Source organism: Equus caballus, chromosome 18, assembly GCF_041296265.1.
Source record: "Equus caballus isolate H_3958 breed thoroughbred chromosome 18, TB-T2T, whole genome shotgun sequence".
Classification (NCBI taxonomy): domain Eukaryota; kingdom Metazoa; phylum Chordata; class Mammalia; order Perissodactyla; family Equidae; genus Equus; species Equus caballus.
Window position 1 is genome coordinate 52780918 of NC_091701.1, and position 24423 is coordinate 52805340.

At 42.5% G+C, this 24423-nt stretch overlaps 1 protein-coding gene across 4 annotated transcripts in view; it reads left to right on the forward strand.

Annotated features, from left to right (window-relative positions):
• The first annotated feature begins 717 nt into the window (after positions 1 to 717).
• The window catches only part of MAP3K20 (mitogen-activated protein kinase kinase kinase 20), a 167547-nt gene continuing 143841 nt past the window's right edge, over positions 718 to 24423 (forward strand). Inside the window, exons 1-3 of one of the 4 annotated variants that reach the window (XM_070242022.1) lie at positions 718 to 757; positions 803 to 1019; positions 13322 to 13514. In XM_070242022.1, the coding sequence (XP_070098123.1) occupies positions 13356 to 13514 (159 nt within the window). In that variant the 5' untranslated portion in view covers positions 718 to 757; positions 803 to 1019; positions 13322 to 13355. Of the gene's footprint in view, positions 1020 to 12368; positions 13152 to 13321; positions 13515 to 24423 lie in introns of those variants that run through there. The other 3 variants (XM_023622009.2, XM_001499196.6, XM_005601584.4) reach the window with 3 other exon arrangements.

Consider the following 24423-nt stretch of genomic DNA (forward strand, 5'->3'; position numbering starts at 1 on the left):
CACTCATACTGCTTCCCAGTTTTCCCCTAGCAACTCATCCTGCTGCCGCTGTGGACTGCTCTCTCCAAATCACCATGAAAACAAAACCACAAACGCCTATTTTAGCCCCTTGATTCTAACTTTCCACAGCTCCCCAGTGTCCCTAGATGATGAAATTCAAACTCAAAGCCCTGGACAATGCTGCCCATCCCTTTGTAACCTCGTCTAGCTTTCCCTCCACAGAACCATCCTCCCCAGTCAATTACCTTTCTTCCCAGTGCCTAGTCCCACCTTTGGTCCCACCTAGAATGGATTCTAGTCTCCTCATCTGAATTTGGCTTTGTTAATGTCACCAACCAGGGCAGCAGACCACGACGCCTCCTCAAAATTCCGGAGGGATCTACTGATGGTTCCACTGAGGCAGCCTTCAGCCCTATCTCCGCAGAAATATCTTTACACTCCATCCCCTTCCCAACTAGATAATTCACTCCCATAGGGCTCGAAGCAGCCTCCCATCATTTTGTACCCACAGCGCCTAATTCAGAGTGTTTGTTGATAAGGATGAGTTGATGCAATAGGTGGTGGTAACCTGTTAAGAAGCTGTGAAGGTACAAAGGCGCAGAGCCGTACCGCCCTCTCCCCTGCCCCCGCGGGAGAGCAGGTGCCGTTTGAGGACAGGCGCGCCCCGCACAGCGCCCCCGGGCGGCGGCCTGGGTGGGTTCCGGGGCGCGGGGGCGCACGGGGCCCCTCGGCGGCGCCGGCCCGCTGGCCGGCTCGTGTGCGCCGCGGCGGGGCCGGCGGGCGTGCGGGCGCGGGCAGGCAGGCCCCGCCGTTCCGCGCTCGGAGGTAGGTGGTGCTGTTGCCGCGACTGTCTTCCTCATTGGCGCGGGGCGCAGAGGCGGAATGTTCAACTCCTGACTCGGCGGAAGCGTGGGAGCGCGCGGGCCGCCGTCCTCCTGACCCCCGCTCGCCGTCCCTGCCCTCGCCGCGCGCGGGGCCCCGGCGCCCCCGGCTGCTGCTCGCGCCCGGCCCGGAGCCAGGTAAGGGGCCAGGCCCGACGCCGCGGGGGGACGGGGGGACGGAGGGCCGCGCGCTCGCGAGGCGCCCGGCGTCTCGGGACCGAGGCCCCGCGGGGGCCGGAGCCCGGGAGCCCCGCCGGCCTGCGGAGGGGGCCCCGCTGGGCGCCCTCCCCGACCCGGGCCCTCCGGGCGGCGGAGGCCGGAGCGAGCGTCCGGGCTCCCGCGGAGCTCCGCGCCGGCCCTTGGCCGCGGCCCGGCCCGGCGCGGCTCGGCTTTTTGGGGCCGGTCCCGCGCAGCAGTTGGCGCCCGGAAGAGCGGGGCGCAGCCCGGACCGGCTCCGGCTTTCTGGGCCCCGGGCGGGCGGCGCGGGTGTGAGCGCCTCCCGGGCTGGGCCGCGCCGCTTCCCCTCCCCGGACGCGGGGCCCCCGCCGGCCGAGCCCGCGGCCCCGAGCACCGCTGGGGAGGCGAGCGCGAGTCTTCCAAATCAGGGCAGGGTGCCGGGCGCTTCCCAGCAGCGGGCTGCGCGTGCGAGTGGAAACCACGAACTTCTGCTTTCTGCCGCCCCGCGGCCGCGCCCTGCCCGGCTGGGGCGAGCGCCCCCCTGCCCCTTCCCCGGGAGCCTAGGGGTCCCCTTGGCCCTCCGGGTGGCGCTGCCCGGTGCGTGGGCTCTGAACCCTGGGCCAGGCCCCGAGGTGAGCGCTGGGGCCGCCGGCGCGCCTCGCTTTGCTCCTGACAGCTTGCGGAAAAACTTCGGTACAGAACTGGCGAGACGCTATGGAATTGGCAAAAAAAAAAAAAAGGGGGGAGGGGGCAGTCATTGTCAGATTGTTGAAAATGCCTGTTTCTGATGCGCCTCGAGATCTTTCATAAGCACCGTTGATGGGGGAACTTAATTACTACTTTTGTTAGTTTCTTTGATAGTGAAAGCAGTACCGTGTAGTGCCCTTTCCACTGATATTACAATAAGCGGTTCTCTCCTTCGTAATGGTGCGTTCGAATCGGCTTACAGAATTATTTCGAGGATATTTGAGGCAAGATAGTTGTTAAAGGATAGTCTAAAGCCGTTTTAGGAGAGGCTTCTTGCTTTCCTGACCTCAGTGGAAGTGAACAGCCAGGATCCAGTGGATCCAAACCTACAAACACGTAGAAAGACAAAAAGAGTTGATGTCTTCTTGGTAGGAGGCCCATCTCCACAGCGAAATTTCTTGTCGGTTTTTGATTTTCAAAACAGTATGTGATGGCTGCATTTTAATTATGCTTTTGGTCATTTGAAGAGCCTTTGTTTTAAATTCCTGCTACAATAGTGAGAGATTTGAGAGATTGTAAATGAGTATGGATTTAGTTTGTTTGCAAAGAGAGAATTAAGAAAGAGAAAAATGGTCTTTTAGAGCAATGTGTACTGTTTATTTTAATCTTTCACAGCTTAATTCCTACTATAACTTTTTTGAGATTATTTTTGGAAGTTTTTTTTTTAAGTGGAAAATATTATTGTTTAAATAAAAAATTCAGTGGTAATGATTCCAGAGTAAATGACCAAAATGCAATGGCAAGGACATTTTTTCTTGTCTAGGAAAGCAAGTAGATGATTGATGGCTTTTTGTTATTCTTTTAGGGAACACATAAGGACACATTAAAAAGAGAGAGAGAGAAATATCCAAATATTAAGCACAAGGACTTGGATCTAAAAATGGATGGTCAAAGATCTTGGGAACTAAGGGACCTTCTTGCCAAATAAGGAAACTTGGCAAGTTGCACTGTGTATTTTAAGCTAGCACAAGAGTGAGTGTTATTGGCAATATATTGGCTGAGAGCCTATCTGGAACGAGCAGCAAAACTGACTTTGACAGGGGTGCAAAATTATAAACAGGAGTTATGAGGGGCGTGGAGTGAATAATCTAGTCATCAAAGAAAACGTGGAGAAATTACAGTGATGTTTTGTGAAAGGAGATCAACATAGAGTGAAGCTGATGGTGTGGAGTGAAAGAGAAAAATAGACAGTTGATTTTAGAAATTGATAGATTCAGAGAAAAGAGAGGAGAGAATCAATGATCTTTTTTTTAAAACCAGAAAAAGAGGTGTTTGTGGTGAAATAGTGCTTCTTGGAATAACATAGCCTTATGTTTGTATCCAGAGATGTTGGAACTAAAAATCCATTTGGATCATTTGTTTTCCATTTTATTCTACCCAGGACGTATTGACAAGGGCGGGGGGGGGGGGGGGGTGGGGGGGGGTGTCTCGTCTGTCTAAATGTAATGGGAACAGCTAAGGCACCGTTTGGTCTTACTGCCAGAAGGATTTAGGTTGCTTCTTTTGTGGCTATTAACCTTGCCCCACTACACACAAATAAGCAGAGTTCCAGCTGTGACCAGAAAACTGTACCTGTTAAGGAAAGAGAGCTCTAAATGCTAGAGCTTAGATTGGCTTCCCTGATACATGGGTGCTTTTGTGTCAGACGCTCCTGCGGACAGCTGAAGCATCGATTATGCCCTAAGAGCAGTTAAATAATCCCAACAGAGAAGAGGATTCTGTGGGAACAAAGCAGCCACACATTTGACACAATAACCCCTGTGTCACAACTGAGGAAATTAAAGCCTCCAATGGAACTGTAGGTGGATGGTAAGCCATCTAGTAATTACTATAATAAGAAAAGGATCTGTTTAAAGAAAAAAAAGGCAAATTAGAAGAAGGAGGCAGGATGATATAGTGGGAAAAAGACATACGATGTGGTGGAAAAAATGATATGACTGTGAGGTCAGACCTGGGTTTGAATCCCAGTTGTGTCACTTGTAAGTTAGGTAGTTGCCTTGGGCAACGTTCACACCCTTGATCCTGTTTCCTCACATGTAAATTGGGGACAGTAATACCTGCTTCATAAGCATATGAGACAGCACTTGGAAGTGCTGGAACCAGTGCCTGAAACTTTGGCCATCGCAACTGAATGATAGAGAAGGGCGTTTTTTTCATATTCTCACGTTAGACTAGGGGAAAGCTACTTGTCTCACCAGTATGTGGCCAGTGCTTGCCCTGGTCCTCTGCCCTGTTCCCAAGTCATCCTTAGGGGAGAATCTGAAAAGGAATGCATTTAAATATCTATATGAGGAACGTGAAGAATTTGGAAGTTGTATGATAGGGGAAGGTTGTGACCTAGAAGACCAAAACTGAAATTACTCGGAACCATTCTTACCCCTGATTTTGAGCCCAGGTTATTTTCAGGGACCAAGATCCTTCTTTCTGGACTCGTCTCTGGACTTCTTTATAGGAAAACTAAAAAGAGAAGACAAGAATCGCTGTCTGAAGGTCCTGGAGTGAATCTTCGCTTATTAAACTTTTCTACCAAAGTACCCCGTTGTGGGGAAGAGTGTATTCCTTCAGGGATCTGTACACATAGCCATAAATACCCCCAATGCGAGCACTTTCTGTAAAATCCTGTATTTTTTTTTTTTTTGAAGCTTGGCACCTGGGCTCACAACTGTTGCCAATCTTTTTTTTTTTCCTTCTTCTCCCCAAAGCCCCCCAGCACATAGCTATATATTCTAGTTGTGAGTGCCTCCGGTTGTGCTATGTGGGATGCCGCCTCAGCGTGGCTTGATGAGTGGTGCCGTGTGCACAGCCAGGATCCGAACTGGCGAAACCCTGGGCCGCCCAGAGCGGAGCATGGGAACTTAACCACTCGGTCATGGGGCCAGCCCCCTAAAACCTTATATTTAATCTTAAAAATTCATGTGAATGTTGCACTCTTCTCTGTTTGACTTCATTGAACAAATCAATACAAACACACAGTAACAATGTTTATTCCCCCGAATCTTCAAGTCAAGTCGATGCTGTAGGAAGTGTGTTTATTCACACACCTTCTGCATAGTGCGGGGTACTCTGTCTACGGGAGTACCCACGTTTGTGGAGCATGGCCCTGGTTCTGATAGATGGTGTTTGCACCATTCAGCTTCGCAGCCCAGCCCACTGTATGGGGTACTGCGATTCCATTTTGCTGAGAAAAGGGTAGGGGTAGATAATCTTCCAAAGAGTTTTCATTTTCTGGAGTTATACTGTGGCTTTCAGGGTGAGCAGAGCTCTTTGCTTTGGAAGTAGAAGAGCAGGGAGGGGGGAGAGGTTAGTTGTAGGATAGAAATCTGGAATATGACTCTCACCTTCCCAGCCAGTTTAGGGGGAGAAATTTAGGAGGGTGGCCCAGTCATCTCCGTTATTCCTATCACTGACATTGATCACTGTGCTCCTCCGTAATGTCAGGAGCTCTTAGTGTCAGGTTCAAGACTGGATCCTCAAGAAGAGAAGAGAGACCATCCATTCTTTATAGTGGATTATTTAGTCATGCAGTACTCATAGCGTTAGAGGTGCTCTTCAAAAGCATTCATTCTGCTCTCCCTGCTATTGGGGGAGCCTCCTACTCCACGTGTCCGCCTCCCATTGAACACTCTCGGTGATGGGGAACTCACTGCTAAACAGGGTGGCGTAATAAGCAGGAATTCTTTCTGTGACTTTTGTCTGCAGATGGCTTTGCCTCTGGACCAGTGATGTGTAATAGAGGGTCTTCCTTTGGTCTTCTCTAGTTTGAACATCTCCCTTTCCTTTCATCTTACATTGAGGTGACCAGGTTTTAACCCTCTTATTTCCCCTTCTCAGGAACATTCATTCTGAGTAATTAGTCCAAAAGTGTAGCTGTTTCTTAGCAGCCAGGATGATCAGATACTTTCTGTTTGACAGCAATTCAAGGGTGGAAACAAGAGCTGAGAGCGGCAGGATCTAGGGGTGGGTGGGCCTGCTGCTTTCTCCCCCACCCGCACCCTCGCCCCACCCCCACACACCTGTGAATCCCTCTTCTGGCCAACCCATACAAGTGTGCCCTCTCAGTGCTCCTTTATTCAAATTCTGGCCCGCTTGCTGTCCTCCTGCCTCCAGTCGTGCAACACAGAAAGCCCCTGCAGTGACCCCTGTCATGGATTGTACCTACTTCTCTTTTCCTACTGTAAGCAGAGACACATTTCCACACAGCAGTTCTGCAGCATAAGTGCCTGTCTCCCCCCGATGTTCCTGTTCCTCCTGTGTTTTAGCCTCTGGTAACATTTCTGGCAAGGAAGTTTGTTGTGGAATTCTATTTCATTAATAGAAATATTAAAGTGCAAAGAAGAATGTTTCATTTAACTAGCTCGTTTTTATTTTAACCTTTGCTTTGACTAGAGAGTTATGTTACTTACATGGTAAAGCATAGAGAAAAAAGAAAAAGGAAACAATAGCTGTTCTATTTTTTAGAATCTTATTCCTGGCTTCTCTCAGCTATCCATGACTGAAGATCTTGTTCACTGAGCCCGACCTGTCCTATACAAGCTATGCTGCGTGCTAGGGGCAGCCTTGGAGGAAGGAAAGAATATCTATGGTAGACACAGGACTAGTTAGTTCTATTTGCCTACCTACTCTACTCTAGCTAGTCTTACAGATCTTATCTTTTTTGAGTGATTTAAAAACAAAAACATAGTAGAACAGCAGTGCTGTTCAGGAATAGAATCTTTGACCTTGGTGTGGGAACAAATACACCCAACCAGAGCTTTCCCCATTTTGTGAAGATAAGACTCATAGGAAAAAAAATAATTACAGACCCATAATCTAAGTGGTATTGTTTTAATACACATGATGATAAGGCACATTTTTGTTAGTTTATTCACTGATCTATGCTAAGGAGGCTGAAATAATACTAGCGTAAATAAATAGTAGGGCAGCAGGGTTGGCAAAAGAATTTTTGAGGGCTGTTTTCTAAAAGTTGTTTTTTGTCATATTCAGGTCATGATAAACAAATTAGTTTTTCTTCCCATATTGCATCAAAAATAAACTTGTAACTCTTGTGAAGAAGAGAAAAAGGAAAGTGTAAATCAAGGATAGACAAAGAGGGAAGATCTGAATTCAGAAATTATAGGCCCATGTAAACCTAAAAGATAGAAAAATCAGAAAAAGTCCAAAGACCTATTTCTAGTAAAGTTAATTCTTGTATAAAAAATTATGATTTGCAGTTATTTAATGAAGCTGGTTGCAGTATTTCCTGAGGCCATTTGATATGTAGTAGATATAATCTAGAAGAAGACAGTGGCTGCCATGGAGAGTAGGTACACTCCAGGACCCTACCAAAGGGAGGACCATAATTGGATAAATAGGTCCCAGAAACTCTAGTATCTAAAACGTGAAGGCAAAAAAAGTATTTTAATAACTTAAATATTCTCCTTATGAAAAAACATGTTTACAAGGAAATGATAATTATTATTAATAGGATAGATCTTTCAAAAATGGCCAAAACCAAAATCAGCAGAGTGAGAAAAAATTAAAACATATGCAAAGAAACACAGATAAAAAGGATTTAGAGGTCAGTAGTACATTTATCTATTAATAATTGCTCTGCAAAACTAATGAAGATGTAAAACAATTCTGAAAATGAGGAGAGGAAAGCTATCGAGGAAAGCATACCCAACCCTGAAGGCTGAGGAAGTAGATGGCTAAATGTAATACCAAGATTGTTAAATAATTAGACAACCATCATTTCCGTTCATTGAGTATTGGATACTAGGTGCTGGGCACTGTGCAGGGGACGTTCACAGCATCTCCCACTTCCCAACAACCACGCAGAATGGGTGCTATTGCCAGTGAGAAAACAGATCAGAGGCACGGTGCCTTGGCCAGGGTCTAACAGCTAGTAAGTTAGATTCGCTACTGGCTCTGTAACTGGAGTCCTTCCTCTGGCCCATGCTGCTGCTGTGTTGAAGTATCTGTTATTTGGAAGTAAAGACTTGTCAAAGAAGCTAAACTATACTGTGCAACTTCGGGCTGTCAACTTGTAGACTTTTGGTAACAGAATGGAAGAGATTTTAAATTTTTTATTTATTGGGTCTGGAAATGGCATAGTCTGAGAAAATGTGTTTGGTTCAAGGTTACCGAGCAGTAGAGGCAGAGTTCAAACTCCTATCCATCTAATTCTAAACTTTTTTTTTATGTTAGAACGTTAACAGGGTCTTTTTTGTTTTGTTGTTGTTTTTAATTCAGGACAAAAGTCCATTTTTTTGGACTAGAAGGCTGAAAACTTTAAGAAGTAAAGTAATACTCCCTTTATAGTTTTCTACCTCCATATGGTTTCATTTTTGATAATTAGCTGATGGTGCTAAATATATATATGTATATTTAAGGAAATTAAACTTTAAAAGGAATTGTTAACTATTAACTAAATTAAAAAAAATTAGCTTACTACTCAAGTACTCAAATGATTGGATTCAACCACCAATTTAGTGATTTTCAACATTTTCAGAGTTGTGGCTCCTTGTTCTGCTTTGATTTTTGTGATAGCACTGCTCTAGCCTGCCCTTCAGTGCTGTGTGGCAGATAGTTACCATTAATATTTAAGACAGCTTTGAAGAGTTTATGAAACAAAAGTTAGAATGTTACAAAATTAAGACTGGGAATTGTTGCATGGAGAAAAATTGCCTTTCTTGTGTAAAAGTAATTATTTTAACATGGTGGGATGAAAACATCGTTTGATTGGGTTTGCTATGTAAATATATTTATATAGAGGACTCATGTTAAGTTCTGGTGTATTCACTGGAGAACACGTCTGAAAAATTAGAACATAATTTGATCAGGTACCAGTCTCCTCCGGAATGCTCTAGTATGATTAATCAGCAACTGATATTTTCCATTCTTCTGATCGTAAGTTGATCCTCTTAGAATAATGATTTTTAAATTAAAGGAGAGAAAGCTGAAGGAGAAAAGGAAATCTGTATGGTCTGACACTCGTGTAGATGGCAGGGGGAATCTCAATCTGGTTTGTCAGCTAAGTCCATGATGCTTTGCCAAGCTTGCTGGAGTTAGAACCTGTACTTGTACACCCTAGAATTGTTAGTCTGTGTGGTAATCAGACGGGACTTAATTTTTTATGGTCTCAATAAAACATTCAAGTAATTACATAGTTCCATTCATACATAGCCAGTTTCCAAATGGCAGGATGTATCACAAAGTGAGTAACAGTGATTCTGGGAAGAATGTGACTAGTTGCCTCATCTCAAGGGACGAAGATCCTGGAGAATTCTGCTTCTCAGAGGTCAGCCTTCCTCTGGCGCCCTTAGGGCAGTTTCAGATGTGACTGATCTTGCCTCAGCTGTCCGTATTCCCTGGACTTGCTCTGCATCGGAGGGTTTAGATTTATTCATATATATATGTGTGTGTATATATATATATACACACATATTTTTTTTCCTCCTCCCCAAAGCCCCAGTACATAGTTGTATATCCTAGTTGTAAGTCATTCTAGTTCTTCTATGTGGGAAGCTGCCACAGCATGGCTTGATGAGCAGTGTGTGGGTCCACACCCAGGATCCGAACTGGTGAACCCTGAGCCAATGAAGTGGAGTGCACAAACTCAACCACTCGGCCCTGAGGCCAGCCCCCAGATTTATTCATACTATCTCATCCTGGTTCCCATTTCTACGTTTTTTTGGGAAAAGATTTCCCTCCTTTTCCTCCTATTCCTCTTCCTCTTCTTCTTCCTTTTCCTCCCCTTCCTTGTCTTCTTTTTCCTCTTCCTTTGGACTCAGAGACGCCCACTCCTGGAAGTCCCAGACTTGTTCTCCTCAGTCTCCGAAGAAGCCTAGGCAACAGTTTCCAAATCAGGATTTGCTTCAGAATCCTCTGGGGGCACTTGTAAAAACTACAAGTCTCGGATTTTACTTAATCTGATTGGACTCTTTCCAGCTGCAAAATGTATAATGGAAGAATAGCCAGATACTATTTATTCATTTATTTCTTCATTCATCCAACAAATATTTTTGAATGGAAAAGGTGCAATGTGCCTGGCTATGTACTAGGTGCTGAAGATCCGGATGTAAATAGAAATGAGTTTTGCCTTTTTGGAGTTTATAGTCTGATAGGAAGTAAGTGGGAAAGATGAGTGGGTAAAGAAAGGTGCTGTGGCACAGAAGAAAGAGAATTTAACTCTGCTCTTGAGGCTCAAAGGAGGTGGTCGGGGACAGGAGTGTGCTGAGCAGAGAGAGGCATTTGAAGCAGAGACAGTACCCCGTGCAAAGGTATGGAGATGTGAGAGAGGTCAGCAGGTACTGGGAGCTGTGAGTAGTTCCTTGCCTATGTGGGGGAGTCAGAAGATGAGAAGCTGTAAGTGGTAAAGGAATTTCCCAGAATTAAAGGAAATGAGTTATGACTGAGAGAGTTCACTGAGTGTCCTAGCAATGAATGAAAAGACTCATCCCTAAGCATAGTCTATTAATTTCAGGATTCCAGAGATGAATACAGGATCCTAAAAGCTTTCAGAGAGGAAAAAATAATGTGAAAAGGATTAGTAACCAGAGTAGCATCAGACTGCTTTACAGCCACATTAGAAACTAGGAGACTATTGGAGTAATTGTTTTGAAATTGTAAGGAAAATTATTTCCTACCTAGAATTGCATACCCAGGCAGGCTACCAATCAAGACATTTTAAGACACACAGATTTTCAGAAGAATTACATTCTAGGCACTCTGTTGAGGCGGCTAATGGGAGATGTGCACTGTCAGAACAAGGGAATGAATCAAGAAAGAGAGCCAGGAGATCCAAGGACAGGGGTTCCCTCAGAGGAAAGGTGAAGGAGAGTCTTAGGATGATGGTGAAGGGAAGTCCCAGTCCCAGTCAGGCCTGGAGGGCAGCCGCTGCAGCTGCACTGAGTCAGACGAAGGGTGCAGGAGGAGTGTCTCCAAGGAGAAGAAATAGACACCCCCCCCCCCATTATCTGATGTTTTTTACTTTGTTGAGAAGAGTTTTGCAGTTCTTGGAAGAGTTTGATGAGGTGAATAAGTGTTAGGTGTATAAAAAGCTAAGCAAACAAGAAAACAACAGCAGAGCAACTACTAACTGTAGGAGAAACAAAAAGTTATCCAAGAAAGGAAAAAGCCATTGAACACAGCACCCCTGGGAATAAAATTTATTTTGTCAGACTACTGTAAGCCCTGAATATTGACTTAACCAAATGTTACGATATAGTTGGAAGTTGGGAGGATTGAGCAAGTGTGACATGTTTGTGGGCAAGGAGGTAAAGGGTGGTATATGAGAATTAAATCTTTATCTTCCACAGGGAGAAGTTAACAGATAATATCTAAAATGGAGCCATCAAGAAATAGCAATATAAACACATTTTTTAGAAATATGGAAATAAATACCGGAAGAAATGCTAGAGGAGTTGAAATTAGTTCCCTCTGGAAAGAGAATTGGGTGTGAGGAGGGGGGCGGGAGCAGGGAAGTTCTATCTTTTATTATAAGCTTTGTAGTCCTATTTTATTTTTTGTGCCTTGATAAAAATAAAAAGGATTAATAAAAATATAGACCTAGCACCTGTATCCCTGAGGGAATCTTGCAAGTGGTGTTTTGCATTTTGTTGAGCAAACTTTTTAGCTTGCATATTCTATGTACCAACCTTTGGCACTTTTGTAAGTTTTAGCCAACCTGTCTTCTTTTCCATGATTAACTGAATATAAATTGAAGCAAAAGTTAGTAAGGTAGATTGTTGACTCAAATATGTGTGTAGCCTGTGCCTGGATACTAGAGTTTCCCCCCTGTATTTTTATGTAGACTCTAAACTTTAGAGGATAAACAAACAATCGTCTCTCTTGCCTTCTCCCCAAGTAGAGCAGAGTTTGACTTCGGGTAAGAAATCAGCATTCTTCAGTGACCTCCTGTTCCTGAAATGGGATTCCTTGTAGCTGCACATTAAGATCTCTGAGCTGACTGTGTACGTCACTCAGCAAAGCTTCAAGTTGTTGATGAGGAAATTTTGTCAATTTAGGTAGATACAAACTGCCTCTCCACCTTTTTATTTTGAAAATAATCCAGCCCCACAGAAAAATGGAAAGAGTAGTGAAACACCCATGTAACTTTCACCTACATTGGCCAGTTCCTAACATTTTGCCACATTTGCTTTCTCTCTCTCTATACCTACTCCTGTTTTTGGGAGGGGGGTGGGGAATTGAACCATTTTAAATTAAGTTGTGGATAATCATACCTTAATACATCTCCCAATATATCTCCCAAGAACAAGGACATCCTCCTACAAAACCAAAATACCATTATTTGCCATGGATAAAATAATATTATCTAATATATAGTTAATATTCAGATTTCCCTGAAATCCCAGCAATACCTTCTATAGATTTGTTTTTGATCCAGAATCCAGTCAATGATCGTGCATTACATTTAGTCATCCTATTTCTTTAAAGCCTCCTTATGCTAGAATTTTCCCTGTTTTTTTTTTTTTTTTTTCAGTTTTTTGTGACATTGACAATTATGAGGAGCCTGGGCCAGTTGTTTTGTAGAATGTCCTATGCATATGGATTTGCCTTTTTGTTCCCTCCTTATAAGATTCTGGCTTACAATTTTGGCAAGAAAACGTATACAAACCTTTTTATCCACCTGCTTTTTATGCAGTTCAAAATTTTAGTCCTTTGTCTTCTTGTTTGTTTTTGTTTTGTTTTTCCTGCTATTCCATGGTTTGGCATGGGGTTTGAAGAATGACCACTTACCTGGAGAATATTAAAACTCCTTAGACTGCAAAAAATATCACTATAATAATCTCTGGGAGGGGTAATCTGTTCCTCTGGAAACAAGCATAATATTTTTTCTAACATTCTTGGCAGAGTTCTTTGAATGACTTAATATATTGTAATCAAGGGCAAATTTTCTACTCTTTAATTAAGTTCTGCCACAGTATGCAGTCCAGGGAGCCACTTCTGGTCGGCCTGTTTCTGTCATCCTCGGGCTGAACGTTTGCTTTTGGAATCTAAACACTGAACGCGTGTTCAGTTTGCAGCATTTTGGCTCTCCTCGTGCCAGGATGCTCAGTTGCTTAGGTTATGTATATTTTGTGTGAAGTGAGCACAACATGGAGAGATGGCGTGCCTCAGATGCCAGAAGAGCTATGCAAGCTTGCTGTTGAAAGCACGCTTCCCGTTTGTCAGGGCTTTGTGATAGCAGACCTGGTGACACAGTAGCCTTTAGGCAGAGCTCCGCTGGATGTGCAGGAAGTGCTGCTACAGGTTTGTCCGGGGGAAACCCGAGCCATTTCTCTGTGGACAGCTGCCTTTCAAAGTCTGGACAAGTTGCTGCTCAATTTTGCACGGGCTGCCAGAGTAAGTGTTTTCATTTTGATTTGTTTATAGTCCTGCTTTTCTTGCTCCTAAGTCATCAAGGTTCTTTCTGGAAGTTTCACAGGACTTGTTACACATTCTCTAAAGTCAGATTCAGAGGATTCATTCTAATATGTTTATAATCAAACTTTCCTTTTTCTTTCTCTCTGCAGATTTTGTGGGAGTATAATACTTTGTCATTATGAGATGTCGTCTCTCGGTACCTCCTTTGTGCAAATTAAATTTGATGACTTGCAGTTTTTTGAAAACTGCGGTGGAGGAAGTTTTGGGAGTGTGTATCGAGCCAAATGGATATCACAGGACAAGGAGGTGGCTGTAAAGAAGCTACTCAAAATAGAGAAAGAGGTAAGGTCTTTTCCTGCTGTAAGAAATCACGATAGCACTTCTGTGAGCTTTTCAACCTAGAGTCGGAGGTCACAGGCTGCCAGAAACCTAGCAAGGCCTCTGGGGCCGTTTCCCAATTTCCATTCTGGGAACCCCATAAATAGAAATCATTGTCACGTGTGGTTTAGGGTTGAGTTTTACTAGGGGTCATCTGAACTGAGAGGATTTCTTTCCATGGTGTGAACGACCTAATGTTCTCTGAGCTCTCCTGGAAGGGAGGTGAGCTTTCAGACCTTCGCAGGCTCCAGACTTTTCTCTCCCCCAGGTCAGCCAAGAGGGGTCAGTAAAGAGTAAAGTGTGACATTTTCACCCCCTTTGCATTTTCTGCCTGTGAATTTGTGGTCATCAAGAGTTGTCTTTTAAAAAATAGAAAAACATTACTTTTCTACCGAAATATAAGCAATACCACCTTCTTGGATTTCACCTCTACTTGAAGCCAGAAGTGCAGGACTTTGTTGAATGAAGGATTCACAGACACTGGACAGAGAGCTGCCCTGCTTGGTTTTCAGAGTCTGGGATTGGTGCTGGTCCTTGCTGAGCTCAAAACGCACACACTGGCCCTTCATCTCCCTTAGGAAGGTGACACAGCGTGTCCCCACATTCACTTTGGCCCCTGGAGAGTGAAGCTGATTGTGGGGCTGACCTGCAGGGCTCAGTGGCGTTGGCCACTTTTAATAGCTGCCCGCTGGAGCTTGTTTTGGTCATTTGTATTTATGGCCTGTTTTGCCTAATTACTGTTCTTTTCAATATGTCTTTAAAGTGAACTTTTCCATAAATATCTTTTAATCTCCCTGAATGATTTGATTTTTTTCATTAACTGCTGCCAGTGAACTGTAGCAATTGGTTGGAGAAGGAAACCCGAGTGGCAGCACGTTGTGGCGTTGCCTCCCAGCAGTGCTTCTGATTGTGTGATCACCAGCTGTGTTTGCAGTTGTTGAAGCCAGGTTGAAGGACTAAGATAGCTCTGCCGAGCCGGCCCAGTGGTTAAGTTCCCACACTCCACTTCAGCAGCCCAGGGTTCATGGGTTCAGATCCCTGGTGCAGACTCACATACCACTTGTCAAGCCATGCTGTGGCAGGCATCCCACATATAAAGTAGAGGAAGATGGGCACGGATGTTAGCTCAGGGCTAATCTTCCTTGGAACGGAAAAAACAAGATAGCTTTTTTTTTTACTGCCTTGGGGTATCTGTAACTTGTGGAAAGCATTAAGAAGTGATAACTTTTAAAGCCAATGTGTGTGCAAAACAGAAGGTACTATGTAGAGAAAGTTTCCTCCTCCTCATTTCTTTGTCAACAAAATTTTTAATAGTAGCCAAATAATAAAACCATTTCTTACTCTGGACTGAACCCAGCTCCTTTCATGTAGCGAACTCCTAAGTCCTTTATAGGCAAGAATTATTGGACCCATTTTATAGATTGGGAAATAGAGCTTTGAGAAATGTATTAAGCTACCCGAGAGGGGCAAGTGAAATCCACATCAGACCCTCTGTTCTTTAGTTTTTAACTCTGAAACTTCTAATTGACCAGGTAAGAATAGGAAATAAACCAGTTCCATCAAATTTATATTCAAAATATGCTAATATTTCTGAGCTAAATTAGGTCATGCAACTTCAGTACAACCAATATATTCTTATATTATTGTTGGATGTGAGTAAGACTTTATGAGACATAAAACAGATTTTGATAGGAAAACAATAATTGCAACCCATTCACCCCACCCCCCACCCATACGTAATACATCTTTTACTGTCTAAGAGAGCAGGAAAGTGACACAGGACAGCGCAGGAGTGAAAGCAGGAATTGGAAACTGCCAAGTCCTCCTCTTGTAGATGTTTACCTGAGGGGTTATCATTCAGAAATTAAGTTGATTACAGTAAAATGCAGGAGCATAACTCATACACATGTAAGTCGGAAAAACAGAAGCTCAGTTTCTGCTTTGGGGCTTGATTTAGTCCGTGATTGTCAGTGATAAAGAGACGTGGTAAATTACTGCGAAGCAGCCCCGTACTTACTGAATCAACAGGAGTTTAAGATGTAAACAATTTTGGCTAGGAGTTGGCAATTGTTGGAAAGGAAATCTGTGTTTCTTCTGTACGTTTTTGTTAGACTTTATGAACTACATATTGGCTTGCTGGCTAGGTGTTTTCTAAGTGATAAGATAAAGGTAATAAGCTCTGGATTTTTTCCACTTTATAGATTCAGTCCTATGTCACTTGGTCATTTTTGTCAATGAGTGTTAGAAGCAATGGAACATTTAATAATATGTTTGTAGCTCACTCATGTAGCTCTTTAAGAATGACCTGATATCTGATTAAATATGTGCTTTTTGAACTTAGTGAAAGGTGGAGAAAATATACACCAAACTCTTTAACTTTGCTTATGTGAGAAGATAGAGGAAACCTTTATTTTCACTTTATTTGTAGACCTCTAGCTTAGTGAGTATGTATTACTTTCCTCTGCTTTCATGAGTATGTATTACTTTTTTGATTTAGGAAAATAGAAAAATGGCATTTAAAATCTCATTAGTTCTTTAAAACTTTATATTTTAAAAACTTCCACGGCTAGGGAAAAACTATAAGCGTAATACCATGGCCTCTGGCATATCCTTCCGCTAGAATCACCACTATTAACATTTTGCAAGTTTGCTTTCTCTATATTATTGATTTATATGTGTTCACACATATTGTATTATTTTTTACCAGCCATGAAAGTAAATTACTGATGCTGTGTACTTTATCCGTAAATACTTTAGCATCTTCCAAGAGTGCAACCGTAATGCAGCTATCAAATTCAGAAAATTTATCGTTGATACAATACTATTACCTGTTATATAGTCTATATTTGAATTTTGCCAGTTGTCTCAGTGATGGCTTTTTATGGCAATTTTTTCCTAGCCCAGGATCCAGTCGAGAATGACATATTGCATTTAGTTGATATATCTGTTTAGTCTGCTTTAATCTGTAATAGTTTCTCTGCCTTTGTCTTTTTTTTTTAATGAGTTCAATTTCTTTTTAGATTCTAGTGTGCCTTTGTCTTTTAAATTTTGACGTGAGTGCAGGACAGTTTTGTAGAATGTCACTCATTTTGGGTTATCTGATTTTTCCTCCCTCTTGCCTTGTTTGAAGTTCTGTAGTTTGGCAGGAATGCTGCATAGGTCATGTGTTCTTGGCGTATCTTAATGGGAGACCTATGATGTCAGTTTGTCCCATTATTGGTGATACTAATTTTGAACCCTTGATTAAGAGGGGCTCACCCAGTTTCTCCTCAGTAAAAACACCTATTTTCACTTTGTAATTAATAATTAAGTTCTTGGTAGATACTTGGAGGCGATGTAAGTATCTTCCCTCAACAAACATTGCCCAATGTTTTTAGCATCAATTGATGATTCTTGTTTGAATCAAACATCATTATGACAGTTACTGTATATGAAGCAAAAAGTTCTAGTATAAATGAGAGTTTTTCTTCCTCCACTTATTTATTCATCCATTCCTTTATTCATAAATTATTTAATTATATCTAATATACAATATATTCATAGTATGAGTTTATACCAAGGAACACTTAGACCACTAATTTGACATACGATTAAAACTGCCTTGTGACTCTAGTAATACTGTAAGCTGTTGCCGCTTCACTTTTACTGTGCATATGCCATGCCTTCTCCTCTGGAAAGCGGGGCTAATCATAGTGCCTGCGTCACAGGGTTGTTGTGAGAGGACTCGATGAGATAATGCGTGTAAAATATCTGGAAGGGTGCTTGACACATAGGGGGTCTTGGAGAACTGGAACTCTCAGTTGTATCTTCACAACCGTAGTCCAAACTCAGGATAGCAGATAGGTGTCATCTTTTGTGAAAATTTTACTTTGTTGGTTCCTGGAAGCTTTGCTGAGAAGGGCTCAGAGGCCACGTTTACAGGCTGCAGGAAAGAGCCCTGGCAAGCTCAGCGTGACTGTGGAATGGCAAACACATATGCGGTCTATTTGACATCCCTGTTGTCAGCTCTCTGAGGGCAAAGACTTCCATTGCCTTTGTCGCTGATGCTGCCACCATCCTTGTCATCATCACTGTACCAAGTACAGCTCCTACTGTGAGCTGATCACTTGTTTAAGAGCTTTACATGATTGCCCTCTTCTTCTTCACAGTCGCTTTACAAGATTATAATCTTTTTTTGACAGATCAGAAATTAAGGCTCAGAGAGGTTAAGCAACCTGGTTAGTATAAACAGCACCATTCATGTGGATCTTCCTTGCCTGCCTCACAGCATCCAGCACTGGGCCTGGCTCACAGTAGGCATTAAAGTAGTTCTTCCTTCTTACTTGGTATCGTGTCACAATAGACTTCCCTCTCATTCACATCCAGGAAACACAACCCGTCTTGACGTACCTACATTTTCTTCATTTACGTTCTCTGAGCTGTGACAAGGAGAGAACACATCTGTCTTTCCTGTGTGGCTAGTTGTGACTCACATCCAGCTACATAGGAATGGAACCTTTAGTTGTTACCTTTGCTTTAAGGTGCCTGTGTTTGATTTTTGTAAATGCCCTTGCTTTTGTACCTTTTGGACTGGCATGCCATTTTTACTTGCATGTGGAGGTTATTTTTGATTTGCCATGTGAGAAACATTATGGCAACTGTTCTTTCAGTTTTTCATTAAGTATTATTGATCTTGGTGATATTAAGCAATAAACATTTCAGTTAGTTAATATTTGTTTTCCAGCCATGCTCTAAATATTGTGCTGAAATCAAACCAGTGAATGTATTCCAATAAAAATGTTATATCCTGATTAACTGGTGTTATACAAAGCTAGGCTCTTGCTACCAGAAGAAAATTAGTAAAAAGCATGAACTGAATTTCTGAGAAGCGCAAAGCCTAACAGAGAAGAACTGAAAAACTGGAGGAGAGGAAGAGCCATCCATGAGTATTTCAGATAGTTTCAAAATACATATGGTAGGCTCTCAGTCTTCAGAATGGAATTATCTCATTTGGTATTAAAAAGAGGCCTAGAATTTTCTTCTCAGCTTTCTAGTGAAGACAGGAAGTCACTGACATGAAATTACCCGAGATAGAGACCTTCTTATCAGTTTTTTTTTCCCATACTGCCATTGATAGCATGTGAGATGCAAGTTGTTCAGTTTTGGAGGAGTTTAATTCTTAGAAAGGTCTTTAAAATGTAACTTCCAGCCATTGATTCTTAGTCTCTGTCTCTGGGGCCACACAGAACGAATCTTAACTTCTTCCATATGTCAGCTTCTTGGGCACAGGTCTGTATCTTACTGATCTTTGTATTTTCTGAGCTCTGCTTAGTACTTGTCCCACTATAGGCAATCAGTAAATGCATAGGGCATAAATCAACAAAATACTAGACATAGTGATCACATCTCAGGTTTCTCTTCTTTTGTAAGATTTATAGAAAGATTTTGCTATTCCTGAATCTACACAAAATAACACAACTTGCCATTTGTAGTCTACTTCTTAGCCTTTTCTTCTCCGTGTTTGGCTGATTTTTTGAGTTCTTAATAAATTAGTTTGTCTTTGAATGAAAGGTTCTGTTCTATAGCAGCTAGAAAGGATTTTACTGGTGATGGTTCTTATCTGTTTGTTTTTTTAACGTTTTCAAAGAGGAATCCAAGATGCTTTTTCTTGGCTCTGTTCATATCAGATGTTCACTGATTCATGACCTGAGAAAAATGAAGGTGTCCTAAATGAAATGAGACTGCTGGAATCTTAGTGACTTGAAGCTATGATTCCTGTCCCTGATACTGTTCTTCAGGAAAATAGCGTGCAGTAGAATTAGCGACAGGAGAGCAGCCACACTGCTAAGGATGAAAATGGTAAGTGTTGGTGCAGGCTCTGTCACCGGAGGGGATTATATGGCTGCTCTGCTTTTGAAGAGAGATATTAAGCAGTTAATGAACAAAATCAGTTTAACTCACTAAATTTTAAAAACATGCCAGACAGTGCTTCCTTTAGTGGGAAAATGAATTGCTTCTGTTATCGGAACTACAGTCATAGAGTCTACCTTAAGAAATATGTATTCAGGGGCTGGCCCCGTGACCAAGTGGTTAAGTTGGCGCACTCCACTTGGGCAGCCCAGGGTTTTGCCAGTTCGGGTCCTGGGTGCGGACGTGGCACCGCTCATCAGGCCATGCTGAGGCGGCGTCCCACATGGCACAGCCAGAGGGACCTAGAACTAGAATATATAACTATGTACTGGGGGGCTTTGGGGAGAAGGTAAAAAAAAAGATTAGCAATAAATGTTAGCTTAGGGCCAATCCTTAAAAAAACAAAAAAGAAATATGTCTTCATTTTTATTTAATCATTGGATGGGTATTTTAAAATATAATACATAGTTTAGTTAGCATCTAAACTAACTTCCCTTAAACCAATTAGCTGCTGACCAAATCTTTAAAGTTGTGAGGGAGAACTTTTTCCTTTAGAATCTCAGGATAGTTTGGTAACCACAAAATAAGGCCCATAAGTGTAACCTACATTATTCTCTGGGAAAAACTTTATACTCAAAGAACCTGGGAAGTTGTGGCTAAGGCCAGGGTACCTCTCAGAACAGTGGGGATATGTGGAGAATTCTGATTCTGGATAGATTACTTCAAGAGCTGATCACACCAAGAACAGATTTTAGTAAGAGATCAAGAAATTAATGTTAACTGAATTTGGGGGTGTGGAGTGCTAAAAATTTATACTCTGCCTTATTTTGAAAATGATTTAAGGTTGTTAGCAGGTGAATAAGTATATTTTTGAGGTTCCAGGGAAGACCCTCTGTACCCCAGAATCTCTCTCATCTGAATGTAGGGTAAAGAAATAAAAGGAAATTAACATTTCTTGAGTTCCTGTTATTTGCAGCCACTGTTCTAAGCAGTTTACAGATATTCTCTATTTAATCCTCTTGCTAATGTCTCAAATTTTAGCATTGTAATTTCATTCTTTAGGATAGTTTCCCCTGATAAAACTGCAAATACCACTGAGAAAGGTAACTGCACATGTGAGTAACACCTCAGAGAGAAGGACAGATGTGATTTTTTTTTTTCCTACACACACATTTCTAGGTGGAGAGATGGGTAATTGATGCTGTAGGAGACTATGACCTGGACAGATTACTCAGAATCCTCCTCCTCTGTGTTCTCTCATCTAACAAATATTGAGTACTTGAGTACTTATTACATGCTGGCACTATTCTCGATACAGGAGCCAATCGGTAAATAAAACAGGCAAAAACTCGTGTCTTTTCAGAGCTCACTTTCAAATGTGGGAAATAAAAAAAATTAATTAAATAATACATTAAAACCTTGTAAAGACTCTTACCCCTCTTAAATTTGGGCTGAACTTAGTGACTCACTTCTAAAGATTATAGAAAAGGAAAAATCAGTAACTTTCCAGTAGATGAACCTGGCAGACGCTGCCTTAACCAGGTGATCAGGGCTAACATCACGAGTGATGTCATGTTGATAGCCTGTATCTCCAATATGAGGTGCTGAGAAACGCGCTTCATCTCTGTGGTCCTCTTCCCCACAACCCATAGCCCCAGTCTAGTCATGAGGAAAACATCGGATAAACCCAAATTGTTGGACATTCTACAAAACCCCTGGCTAGCACTCCTCAAGGGTATTAAGGTCTTGAGAAACAAAAAAGGACTGAGCACTGTCACAGTCCAGAGGACACTGAGGAGGCATGCTGACCAAACACAGTGTGGTATACTCAGTCGAATTTCAGAACAGAAAACAGGGACATTGGTGGAAAAAATGTGAAATCCAGATAGAGTCTGGAGTTTAGTTACTAGTAATGTACCAATGATGCTTTCTTAATTTTGACAGATTTACCTTGGTGATGCCACATATTGAAATTAGGGAAAACAGGGTGAGAGGAACTGTCTCTGTTATCTTTTCAACTTTTCTGTAAATCAAAAATTATTCCAAAATAAAAATGTTATATAAAAAACATAAGGAAAAACATAGAGCAGAGTAAGGGAGATCAGGAGCGCCAGCGTGGGGCTCGAGTTGCAAATTTAAATGGGTTGGTCAGGGTGGGCCTCACTGAGAAGGTGACATTTGGGTAAAAACTTGAAGGCACTAAGGGAGGGTGCCGTGTGTTTATCTGAGGGTAAAACATTCCAGGCAGAGGGGACCGGCAGCTGCCAGGCGGGAGCGTGCCTGGTGTGCTGGAGGAATAGCAGGGAGGCCATTGTGGTGGGAAGGGGAGTAGTGAGAGGAGGAGAAACGGGAAATGGGGCCAGAGAGGTACCAGGGCCAAGTGGTACAGGGCTGTAGACAATTGTAAGACCTTCTGATTTAAATTGAGAGGAAATGGTGAACAACTGAATGCTTTGGAGTAGAGAAGTGAAATTATTTGACTTAGGTTTGAATATGACTGCTCTGGATCCTCTGTTGAGAAAAGACTCTTTTCTGCAGGGGCAGAAAGACCAGTTAGGACTGTAATCCTGGTGAGCAGTGTTTGTAGCCAGGGCCGGGAAGGTTGCAATGGAGACAGTGAGAAGTGGTTGAATTCGGGGTGTACTTTAAAGGGATATCTAACCAGATTTGCTCCCTCATTGGACTTGCTGTGCTCAAAGGTTTTGCACCGAGGAGATGGAAAGATGTATTTGCCATCATGTGAGATGGGGAATATCATGGGTGGAGCAGGTTTGTGAGAGCAGATCAAGAGTTTATTTTTGGTACGAGCAATTAACAGTTGGAATTAGCCATCTAAGAAAATATTATGTGCAGTGCAACAAAAATATAAGATAGTTAGAAACAACCCAAATGTCCGTTAAAAGATGAGTGGATAGTGGCCAGTGCGGTGGCGTAGTGGTTAAGTTCATGTGCTCTGCTTTGGTGGCCCAGAGTTTGTGGATTTGGATCCTAGGCGTGGACCTACACACTGCTCATCAAGCCATGCTGACAAGGCATCCCACATATAAAATAGAGGAAGATGGGCACAGACATTAGCTCAGTGACAGTCTTCCTCAAGCAAAAGAAGGAAGATTGGTGACAGATATTAGCTCAGGGCCAATCTTCCTCACTAAAAAAAAAAAAAAAAAAAGATGATTGGATAAAATATCATATACACATACAGTGGAATAGTGTTCATTCTTTAAAAAGGAATGAAATTCTGATACACGTCCCAACATGGATCAGTCTTGAAAACAGTATGCTAAGTGAAAGAAACCAAACACAAGAGGACAAATATTGTATGATTTTACTTATATGAGGTACATAGAATAGGCAAATTCAGATACAGAAGTCAGAATAGTAGTTCCTAGGGGTTGAGGGGAAGGGGAGTTATTCAGTTGGTGCAGAGTTTCTGTTTGGGATGGTGAACAAATTGTGAAAATGGATAGTGGAGATGGTTGCGCAACAATGTGAATGTACTTAATGCTTTGTGCACTTAAAATGGTTAAAAGGGTAAGTTTTTTATTACGTACCACAACTAAAATAGAAAGTTCTATTTTTTAAAAAATATGAAATACTAAGGGATAAATTTAACAAAAGAACTGTGAGATCTTTACACTGAAAACTGTAACACGTTCCTGAGAGAAACGAAAAAAGCCATTAATAAATGGAGCGATATACTATGCTCCTAGGTCAGAATATATGCTATTAAGATGTCAGTTCTGAAATTGATTTGTAGATTCAATACAGCCTCAATGATAACACCAGCCAATTTTTGGTAGAAATTGTTAAGCAGATTGTAAAACATATATGGAAATGCAAAGGACCTGGGATAGCCAAAACAATTTTGAAAAAGAACAACGTTAGAGGACTTATTACTACCTTATTCATTACTTACTATAAAGCTACAGTTGTCAAGACTGTGTGGTCTTCATGTCCAGATAGACCAGTGGAACAGAGCAGAGTCGAGAAATAGACCCACATGTATTTGGTTCATAGATTTTTGACAGAGGTACCCAGGCAGTTCAGTGAGGAAAGGATAATCTTTTCAACAAATGGTGCTGGAACAATTAGTGTCTACGTGCAAAAAACTGAGGACCCCTGCACTAGGGGAATGTGGTATGGCTGCTGAGCAGCGATCGTGGTGTGCGTTTTCTCCAGCCACACTCGGTTCAACACACGCTAGAGCAGACAGACAGATGGATTTATTCTGAGTCGTGGTTTTCCTGCGTGCAGTGAAGTAAAAGCAGAACGAAGGAGTTAAGGTGGGATGCAAGGGGAGGATTCTGTGATGTGCCGTGGAACGTGAGCCAGGTGAGGAGGGAAGGGAAGACCTCAGGGAAGGGAGTGGCACTAAAAAAGTATAGGGACTGGTGGTTGTGGGTCAAGGGCTTGTTGGAGTTCAGGTAGTGGGAGGAGGGAGCTGGAAATATGGGAAGTGGTGGGGGATGGATGGGGTTTAGGATTATGGAGGGGCACAGGGTCTGGCGTGTGACCAAAGGAATGCACAACTGAGGTGTGGGGAAGGATTAAATTGTTGCAGGGGAGTTCAGGGACTCGAGAGGACGAGTGTCAGAGGCTCATTTATGTGCATGTAAACACTCCCACACTGTGAGACAGGAATAGTATTTGCAGAAAATGACAGTGAGCTAGGAGCTAAAATCATCAAGAAATAAAGGGGAGCTATCTAGAATTGGTATCTATTGGTAACTATGAAGGATAATGGGGGATGCAATCTAATGACATAGGATTTCGCTTTTAGGGAGGCGGGAGGGACAGCTGTCTGGAAATGGCAGTGAGGAGCAAGGAGGACACCTTATTCACCTCCAGGCCCAGTGGAGCAAGTGCTGAGACAGAGTAGCTGTCAGGGAGAGGCCTGCGTCTGTCACAGAAGAGGAGGGAAAGTTTAGGGGAGTTTAGACTTGCAGTGGAAGGGCAGTTTAGGAGGCTGAGAAAAAGCTTAAAA